Source organism: Ischnura elegans, chromosome 2, assembly GCF_921293095.1.
Source record: "Ischnura elegans chromosome 2, ioIscEleg1.1, whole genome shotgun sequence".
Classification (NCBI taxonomy): domain Eukaryota; kingdom Metazoa; phylum Arthropoda; class Insecta; order Odonata; family Coenagrionidae; genus Ischnura; species Ischnura elegans.
This window is the reverse complement of record NC_060247.1, coordinates 65,008,326-65,019,596: the sequence shown is the minus strand read 5'-3', so window position 1 is coordinate 65,019,596 and position 11,271 is coordinate 65,008,326. Positions and strand designations below refer to the sequence as shown.

Below are 11,271 nucleotides of genomic sequence, written 5' to 3'. Positions count from 1 at the left end.
CACCACAAACGTTTAATGGAATATCCATGCACTACATCATTAATGCAATATATATCATGTGGAATTGAATACAAATTGTTTCCTCTATAGACAAGTAAGTTATTCACACAATTAAGTTTCAGTTTATCGGCACAGTTCAGGGTCTATCAAAAATTTCAGTGAGCACATAATAAAATCAGCTGATACGAAAACAATGATAACTGACACAACAGCACTTTCCACACGATTCACTATTGCTAGATTCACTTTTTCACAGCTGTTCCATCCATCCTCAAATTCACCATCACCTCCCTCTGCTTTTTCCAAATATGCAGCTGAAATATCGATACTATTCCATCATAATACATGAAAGCACAGCTGTGACGTTGCCACCTACTTCATTTCCTAAACAGAGAATGAACACTGAAATTAGGGAGTCATATAATATATAGATAACATTAGAAACGAAAGCTTCTAGTTCATACGGTAAAACGATATCGTCACGAGCAATACAATAAAAGTTGATACATATTAATTCTGATATGCAACAAACAGACTTCGAAGCCTAACACATTTACGAAGAAAATCAAACATATTTAGCTTTCAATGATTATTTCGCATAGCATATATCTCACGGTAAAGGACCGATCGGATATAGGTAAATCATTGAATATTTATGTCCGATAAATCATCATTATAACAACGAAATTATGACCTAACCCACCTGTCTGAAGCCATTGGGAAATTATCACAACCACAACAAACAGCTGATTTCTTAAATGAGATTTTCAAAGCGTATTATATATTTCCAAGGTTTAATATAATTTTTAAATGTAAATAAAGCAATTATTTATAATTTCAAGTCAATATTCCGTAAAATACAGAAAAATATATAAAATATCTTCTCCCTCATTGGTTACGCAAACTGTTCCGAAAGTTTTTCATACCGGAAGAGGCGGAGCTTCCAAATAGCTCGCGCAAGAAATAGCATGCCGCTATTCCGAACAAAATTATTACTACGCTTCATTCATAATACGGGGTCGTTGCTATAATGACCCGCAGAATAGCGTATGCTATTTTTTGCAACGCTTATCCATAATAGCAGCCTAAGGCTGCTATTCTGGATGGAATAGCATTATGCTATTCTTCGATATTGCAACCGATGTTGCTATAATATAGCGTATTGCAACGCCTATGCTATTTGGTATTCAGAACGGTTGCAATTCGTGTTTTTACTACACCGGAAGACGTAATTCTCAGAATAGCATAGGCCCGTAGCAATTCACTATTCTGAACGGCGAATTGCAACCGGTATGCTTGCTATAATATATTACGCGGTCTTCGATGCCGAGTAATTCGGTATTGCAACCCTGAAAACGTGCGCATTGCGATGTCCATATGCTATTCTGCGGGTCATTATTGCAACGACCCCGTATTCAGAATGAAGCGTAGTAATAATTTTGTTCGGAATAGCAGCATGCTATTTCTTGCGCGAGCTATTTGGAAGCTCCGCCCCTTCCCGTATGAAAAACTTTCTGAACAGTTTGCGCAACCAATGAGGGAGAAGATATTTTATATATTTTTCTGTATTTTATGGAATATTGACTTGCAATTACAAATAATTGCTTCATTTGCATTTAAGAATTATATTAAACCGTGGATTTATATAATATGCTTTGAAAATCTCGTTTAGGAAATCAGCTGATTGTTGTTGTTTTGATAATATCACAATGGCTTCAGACAGGTGGGTTAGGTCATAATTTTACTGTTATAATGATGATTTATCGGGCATAAATATTGAATCATTTACCTATATCCGATCGGTCCTTTATCGTGAGATATATGTTATGCGAAATAATCATTGAAACCTAAATATGTTTGATTTTCTTCGTAATTGTCTTAGGCTTCGAAGTCTGTCTGTTCGTTGCATGTCAAAATAAATATGTACCAACTTTTATTGCTTTGATCGTGACGATATAGCTTTACTGTATGAACTAGAAGCTTTCGTTTCTAATACTAGATTTATATTATATGACTCCCTAATTTCAATTCATTCACTGTTTAGGAAATGAAGTAGGTGGCAACGTCACCGCTGTGCTTTCATGTAATATGATGGAATAGTATCAATATTTCAGCTGCAGATTTGGAAAAAGCAGAGGGATGTGATGGTGAATTTGAGGATGGATGGAACAACTGTGAAAAAGTGAATCGTGTGGAAAGTGCTGTTGTGTCACTTATTATTGTTTTCGCATCAGCTGATTTTAATATGCTCACTGAAATTTTTGATAGACCCTGAACTGTGCCGATACACTGAAAATTAATTGTGTGAATAACTTACTTGCCTATAGAGGAAACAATTTGTATTGAATTCCACATGATATATATTGCATTAATGATGTACATGGATATTCCATTAAACGTTTGTGGCGAATCATATTTGTTCGGAAACTTTATTGGTGTTCGGAGAAATCCTTTGTTTTCAAGCAAGTAATTCAAGTCGACTGCCCGTGTTATAAGTTTGTAAATTTTAAGTTTTAATTGTAGAAGGTAGCGAATAGTGGGGAAAATAATTTCGACTCGTTGCATGTTTTTGTATATACTGTCCAATTGAGGAAATGAACGGCTGATCAAAGTATATGGTAATATATGGTTTTCATTGAAAGCTATAACTGTTGTTATATTTGGCGAGTTAGTGTGTTCACACAAGCTTGAAAATTTTCAAGAATCGACCTGATAGCCTACATTGAGGATATTTTTAGTAGCAAGTCAAGTGATGAAATAAAATTATGAGTTGTAAATATGAATAAAACACGTTAAATTTGGGCTAATGGTAGTAATTCTTTGCATTAATTGTTATTGTTTTCGTACTGTCGATGAAGCAAGCTTGTGCTTCATATATTAAGCTCGAATGTTAATTCCTAACCAAATCACTTAACTAGTTAAATATTCATCACTTATGCTACTATTATTTAATTAAAATAAAGCTGATATCATTTTATTTTTGGCTATTATTCCATTTTTCAATGCTTGATTAGGTTACTTTAACCACAGAAAAACAATTCGACATCGCAATGCGCACGTTTTCTGGTTGCAACTTAGACCATATAAGAACTAGACCCGCCATTCCCCACCCCTACCCATGTCTCGCCGTGTGGCCAACATCTCCCCTCCGCTCCCTTCCTTCCCCACCCACTTTTAAAGGGGCGTGACGTAACGGTTGGGACGCTCATCGTCGTAGCGCATGGCAACGAATGGGGATTCACTGTATCACTGCGGTATTTTGACCATTTTCTTCGCGATTTTTCAATTAAAAGTACTAATATATATTGCGTTATGTACGAGAAGTATTCTCTCAGCCATGGTTGGATTGGTGAATTTACAATTAATGAACAGTGGTTTTTTTCGTCATTGGCAGCGACGAAAAAATATTGTGGCAGTAAAATGAAGACAAAGCCCTTTGTAAACTTCCGCAGATTTTTTTCTTATCTCGTTAGCGATCTAGCATCATTCGGAACATCGTTATAAAAACATGAAATCTTGCAGAAAAGTTGTAACCGGGGGAATTTTAGAGAGGAAAAGGGTCATGGTGTAAAGAATTTGCCGGTCGTCCACGAAGTAACGCGGCAACGCCTTCGCATATAGTAATTTTTAAACGGTCAATTATGCGATGCAAATTGAGCTGCGCGCTAGCGCTACTAAAAAGGGATGTCAACAAATCAGCATTCATATTATTTAGGTAAGTAATTTAGTTATTTCATAAATGCATAATTTTTTACTTAGCAGACAGCTCTCGTGTTATATATATTTTGCGATGGTGGAAAAAGGTCTAGCGCCGGCTTTGCAAGTGACACCTACGATTTACGTACGCTACGGAAAATTCTGGGAATAAATAATACCTATTAACATATTTAAAATTAGAAAGAAAGAGAGGATTGGATTAAAATAATTTAAAAAATAAATTTGCTTTATAACAATCAATTATATTTAATATATTGAATAACTTATTAAATATTTTTATGTAATTTTGTACGTATGTACTTACAGAGTTTTCAATTAAATTCTTTAAACAATTTACGACATAATTTAATTTTTTATATTCTTGTCACAATACGTAAGAAAAGAGGATGTGGATTCAAAGATCATCTAAGAAGTGAATCTCATTTTATTAAAAAAATCCAGACGCGATTACTCTGTCAAATGTGTGAAATGTAACGGATAAATTTCTATTTTTCACGGCAGTATGATATTTCGAAGCACTTGGAGACGCAAGACCATAAAAGATATTTAAATACTGCTCTATCTTCCTCCAAAATACGGAAATTTTAAGTAAAAACAATTTATGAAAACGAAGAAAAGAAACTAGCATTAGCAGAAGGATGTATTTCCATTCTATTTTTTATAGTCATTCCTTCAGATCTAAGGTCTGTACATCACAAGTTATCAAATCGGTTTTGCAGCGCACATGATACATAAGGCCGTTCAAACAGCTGCTGTTTTGTTGCCCGCAGATGTGGAAAATATTGTCATTAAAATATATTTCTATTTCTACATTACACTGTGCGTCTTTAAATGCTGAACGAATTTTGTGAAAATGCGGAAGTCGCACGTATAAGAAAATACTTGGTTACAGTAAAACGCGCTAGTTACCTCTTTCGTCAGCTGTAGATAGAATTTTTAAATTATACCACACCATGAATTCCTACTTTCTATATCAGGCTTAATGTCCTAGAATTGTAGAAGAGAGTTTTGAAAAAGAATCCTCAAATTTAGCTAGAGTTTAAAAACAAACAATCACCTTTTTTTAAATGCTATTGAAGTTATTGAGGGAGATAAAATTTGGTAATCGAAGTAGCGAATGAAGTTTAAAATATCTGAATCAAAAGCGGTCAGAAAGTCAAAGCGGTCGACTAAAATCTCTATCACCTTTGACCCCCATTATGACTTTCGGAGGTCAAAATAAATTGTTGCACGGATGAATGAACTGCGTAACCGACTTTGGGACCCTTCAAAACCTATGGTTTGACACGTTGGTTGTCATGATGGCCAGACATTTAACTCTATGACCTTTGACCCCCATTGAGACCTCGGTGGTCAACAAATCAACAATACGGATCTATTAACTGAAAAATCGACTTTAGCACCCTTGAAAACATATGGTTCGAAACCTGGGTGTCACGATGGCCGGACGTTTACCTCTACGGCCTTTGACCTCCGTATTAACCTTGGAGGTGAATTAGTGAATAATACGGGTATTTGGACAATATCAATGACTTGGGTGCCCTATAAAATCCATGGATCGACACCTTTGTTGGTATGCTATTCTTTTTGCCACCCTTATGACCTTGACGGTGACCTTACTGGGTCAACGGTTGAATTTTCGTAAATTTAAGTGTTTTCTTCGGGTTTCTTGTGTCCGAAAACCCAAGAATTGACATTTTTGGTCAATGAAATTTAGACATTTTTCAATCTCGATTTTTTACATTAAAACCACATAACGCAAATTAAAATTTTTGGTTTGGACCCACATTGCGAGGTCAAAAGGTCAAAATTGTAAAAATTTTCCTTAAACTCAACAAAACTTAGGACCTTTCCCCATAAGTGTGCCAATTTTTATGAATATTGCTCGATGCAAAGTTACTAAAATTACGGGTCAAAAATGACACACGACCGTTGGGACAGTCTTAATATTCATTTTCTAGGAATGTCACCGTTATGTTAATCTACTAGTAATAAGGAATATTTCAAAAATAATTTTGCCTTTTTATGGACCCCTCCCTTCACCCTTTGTGAAATATCGTGGGATTTTGCACCACGCCTTCTTTTTAATCTCACGTAGGACTTTTCAAAATGCGTATTTTCAGTGTAAATACGTTAATCTAGGCTTCATTGTACTGGGCTTATAAATAAAACGATTTGTTTAATAGTTTTTATTGAAGATTACCGAGATCGCAATAAACTGGTTTTTGCGGAAAAAATTACGAGATACTTGCCATGACCCCTTCTTTTTACCTAGAGGGGGTGAAAAGGTATGGTCTAGGGGGGGAAGCCATGTTCTAGGAGGGGGGGGGGCAAGCCAAGTTGAGACATTTTAGCATGGAAAAGATGAATGAAGGACATTATAACAGCGCTTTATTAGTTTATGAGATCATTTCCTTGAAAAAATAGTTTTATTTCAGTTACTTAACTTATACTAATTCATATCATTTTTCGTTGGTTTGAAGAAAATTTGTTGAATACTTTCGTTCCAATTCAGTACTGATTTTGCTTAAAGCATTTTGCGATTTTTGCTTCTATGGGGACAGCTGCTCCCCCTGGCCTTCGCTGGGTACGCCCATGTTTACATATGACATTCTTAATCAATTTATTTAATACGATCGCTTCTAGCTTTATCTTGATTTATTTAGCTTTTTGCGCACAGTCAAGGCTATAAAATGCCTTAGTTCATCGTAAAAATATATTTATTAAGTGTATAATCATTTTGCGTGCCCAATATCGTCACTTTTCGGCGACTTTGCAGCGAATGAGCGTTAAAATATCTCAAGCGCGCATACGGAATATCGCCTGCAGTCCCAACCGTGACGTCACGCTCCCTCATCCCACTCACTTCCCCGCCGTGCGATGTTGGCCACAGCGTTCCGCCCGAATGGCACGTCTACTTACTTAAATGGTCTAAGGGTTGCAATACCGAATTGCTCGGCATCGAAGACCGCGTAATATTATAGCAAGCCTACCGGTTGCAATTCGCCGTTCATAATAGTAAATAGCAACGGGCCTATGCTATTCTGAGAATTACGTCTTCCGGTGTAGTAAAAACACGAATTGCAACCGTTCGTAATACCAAATAGCATAGGCGTTGCAATACGCTATATTATAGCAACATCGGTTGCAATAATGAAGAATAGCATGATGCTATTCCATCCATAATAGCAGCCCATGAATAACTAACTTTGCATTGAAAACATTACATAGTGGTTCTCTATCAAAACTAAAATCTCTTGAATACTTAAATCTTACCAACAATCTTTTACAAAAAATACCAAAAGACTTAGGAAGTCCCATGCTTAAGGTTTTGATACTATCTCACAATGTTTTACTTAAATTTGAGAATTTGACGGGACCTATATTGATCTCAGAAACTCTTCAGGAATTAGACTTGTCTAATTGTTCACTATCGAATCTACCTGAAGGTGCATTTTCTTCACTTCCATCCCTGAAGTATTTAAATTTGCACCACAATATTCTCAGAACTCTTCCTCCAAAAATCTTTCATAAACTTACCTCCCTCTCCCATTTAGATTTAAGTGATAATCTTCTCCATTTACCTTCTGACACATTTGAGCACAATTCATATCTTAAAATTCTTAACTTGAGCAAACATAATACAGAGGGCTATAGTTGGTTTGATTATCTTAAATTAATTGATGATGTAAACGATGGCAACCAGCAAACTCCAATTCTGATTTCACCTTCAATTGAAACCCTTGATCTCTCTGGAGTAACAATTAAAATACACAAACTATCCCTAAATTCTCTGCCAAATCTTCGACACTTAAAAATTGATGGCAGTATTTCACAAACAACTTCCGAAGCATTTCAGAGCCTTAAAAATCTTGAAACATTGCAGATGCGTCTCAATGGACATGAAAATGTAAATGGTGACATCTTCAAGAAAAATAGTAAATTAAAATACCTCAAATTAACACTAACGAATTTTCCTATTTCCACCCCACTGTCTTCAGCCTCGATTACACATTTAGATGTATTTTCCTATGAACCTTCTAGTAAAAATATTGAAGATTACAATGAACCCACAAATAATTTGCCTGCAAAGTTGACAGGATTGGAAGTGATGAAAATCAAAACAAGATTCCGATTGGAACTTAGGGAATTCTTCCTTAGGAGGAACCCAAACCTGAGGGTTTTTGACTTATCAGAATGCAATTTACGCCACATCCCACCTAATTTATTTGCTAAGAATCCTCATATCAAAGAAATCATACTTCACGATAATTACCTGACATCTGCCCGCACTGATGAAGATTTTCCTGGCCTGTTCTCAGAGCCAAACAATGCTGAGCATTTAGATCTTAGTGATAATCTTTTCAAACACATACCAAGGAATTTTTTTTCTAGTCTCACGTCACTGGTCTGTCTTAATCTTTCCAAAAATCCTCTTTTTGGCTGGGAGGAAGGCGCATTTTCAGAACTTAGCCACCTAGAAGTTTTAGACCTATCACAAACACATTTGCTACATCTACGCCCAGATCCAAAGATAAAAAACTTGGCCAAGGATCTTGGCTTATTTTCTCAAGCTAGCACCAGTGCAGAAAAAGTATTCAATAATACTAATAATAAAGCAAGTAATTATTCTTTCCATTTACTCCACTTAAAAACTCTCAAAGTACTTGATCTCTCAAAGGCAGGAATCTTGTCTTTGCCAAATAACACTTTCTCTGGGACGCCATCCCTAGAAAAATTAGATTTATCTAATAACGCCCTAAGAATGTTGGATCCTAACATGCTTAAAGCTCAATTGCATAATTTAACATACCTCGACTTGTCAAATAATCCATGGAGATGTGGTTGTAAAATGGCTAAACTAAGAGATTTCTGGGTAGCAAGAAATATGGATCCACTAAATCATTTAGTTGTTTGTGATAAGCCAAAACTACTGCATGGTCAAACTTGGGATGCAATCAAAGATTGTGGTAACTTCGCACAACTGCAACAGAATTCCAATCCACAGATTGCTTCAATTAAGGATAAAACAAGCCAGAACTCTGATCCCAAAAATGAATACCCAAGTCAAGATGATGAAGAGAATCCATCCATTGATAATCACCTCATTTATGAGCTTTCAGAACCAGATACAGAGCCAAGCTCCTTCCATCTTGTGATAAGAGTAAGTGTCGTAGGATTAATCGGAATGATTCTTGCAATTGGTATTAGATCAGCCATTTACTATTTTGTGGTGCGCAAAAGGTATAGGGTACTGTTAGTGGATGAAGACGTATCGTCGAGTTAGACCTGTAGTAATTCCAAAGTAGTCCACCCTTATATATGACCAATACTTCAGTATCAGATTTTATGTGCTGTACAAAATGTTTAAGATTGTACATGGTAAAAATGGTAAAGAGTTAAATGAAAATGATTAACATTACACAGGCATGTTTCTCTACTTTAGTAGAAGAGAAAACAAAGCATAGAGGATTATAGTGTTCACTTTATTTAATGGAGAGCTCAATTCATGTAATAGAACTTATTAATTGTTCAAGTTATTAAACTTATTTATTAGCATATTATAGCATCTTAGATCATATGATGAAATCCTCATTTTTTTATTTTCTTTTTAAATTATGTTTATACATAGGTACTCCCCAGGAGTTACTGACATTTTATATTCTTAATTATTATCCTATGACATTACAGATATCTCAAAGAATATCTTACATCATGTCTTATAACTTATGTGTGACTCAAAATGTATCAATAATTGTTACTTAAAATGTATACAAATAAATAATTTTATGCAAACTATAGTTATTTTTCCTTTGCGTGCCTTCAGAAACCTACATAAACCATCTCATCCTGAAATATTGAGGCATTTGTGACTCTGGAATGTTTGCTGTGAGGAGGAAAGTTATTCATAAACTGCACAGCAGCACTATTTCAGTTTCATAATTGGAATTCAATTGTAATGATGAATGTGCTCCTGCAACCAATTTTTTCCACCAGCACCACCTGCACTCTTTATAATGACTCAACCAACAAGAATCTCTTCTGACCTTAAGCCCGCACACAAAATGCTCGAATAAGATTTGCCCATTCGCAGATGTAGGAGAGAACTTCATCCTTGGTTCATTATCTACTGAATTATTCTCCTTTTCTTTCTCTAGCCTGTGATGGTGTTTTGTATATGAGTGCTAATCACAGTTCAGGGGTATCTGAGTTACTGGTAGCATTTACATTTCATTTACTTATTCCATGTAATTAACACATTTAAAAAAAAAATTGCTACATATTATATTTTAGTAATCCACTAAATAATTGATGAAAGTAACCCAAGCTGCAGACGACCAATCAACATGAGAAACTGTATTTCTCTCTTCGACAATCTCTTTAACCCTTTCACTGCCGCTCAATCTCCGAAAACCTACCCCTCACATGCAGCAAAAGTGCTGAGCACAAGGCAGGGAGGAAGAAAAGGTACGTTCACAACAGTGAAAGGGTTAAAGAGATACGTAATGATGAGGGTGCTAGAATGGGTAAATGGGAAAGTATCACTGAGTAAAATTTGCGATAAAAGACTTGAATCTGTAAGACATGACACTTTGGTAAAGCACATCAGTAGCAATACACATAAACATGGGAAGGAAAGAGGACCCGCAATACGATGGCTATTATTTGAACAGAAAGTTACTCAGTCAAAGAAAGTGAAGGAGGAGAGAGAGGAGTTTGTTGTCACAACTACTGAAGCGTGTTTAAATGCTGTGGAATGCTCAAGTGAAGTGTTCACGGTGCACCTTTTCTTGCTCACTCTATAATATTAATGCTTGAACCATTGACATACCATAAACCAATATAACTTGAATCTTTCCTTCATTTTATTTTATCAGAAATTTTTTCAATTGAAATAGTATTAAATTTTATGTAAAATGGTTTTAAAAAAGTATAAGCAAGTAGCAAGCAAAGTATACCAAAATATAATAAAATGCCTATAAATGTGCAAAAATTATAGCAATATAACACCGCCAAGATTTTCTACAACACCGAAATCACACAGTTTTAAAACGAATTTTAGTAAAAAAAACCACTTTCACGGACCTCTAGTCATGGGTAATCACTACCCTCACCTAACCTACCCTAATCAATATTAGGATTGACAAGGTTTACTTTGGGTTGGGATATTATATACTAATCTGTTTGCCTTTTTTATCAACAAATTCTGTTCAAATGATAGAAGTATCTTATCTCTCATTTCTGGTAAAACTGCTATCTTATCTATTCCACTACAAGAAAGAGAGAGGGAGGGATGTCAAGATTCTTATTTCCTCAATCAATTCAGAAGCAGATGAACATATGCAGTAATAATATTATATTTATGTATTTTGTTGCCTCAAGCGTGACTTCATGAAAATTAATTTAACGCGAAGAAAAGTAAATCACAATGCAATTACATTTTTTTAAATTTTCATTATTATATTGATGCATGGAAATCATCCCAATCATTTGTACAGCCTACTTGTGAATTACTTGTAAAATCAAAATCAAAAAGTACCAGAAAAGCATGTT

The 11,271-nt window shown here is 35.3% G+C and overlaps 1 protein-coding gene across 1 annotated transcript; it reads left to right on the top strand.

Moving 5' to 3' along the window:
• The first annotated feature begins 6,900 nt into the window (after nt 1-6,900).
• Nucleotides 6,901-9,516, top strand: LOC124153882 (carboxypeptidase N subunit 2-like). The gene has a single exon (XM_046527267.1). The coding sequence runs from the start codon at nt 7,037-7,039 to the stop codon at nt 9,002-9,004; it is 1,968 nt and encodes a 655-aa protein (XP_046383223.1). The 5' UTR covers nt 6,901-7,036; the 3' UTR covers nt 9,005-9,516.
• Nucleotides 9,517-11,271: the final 1,755 nt, after the last annotated feature.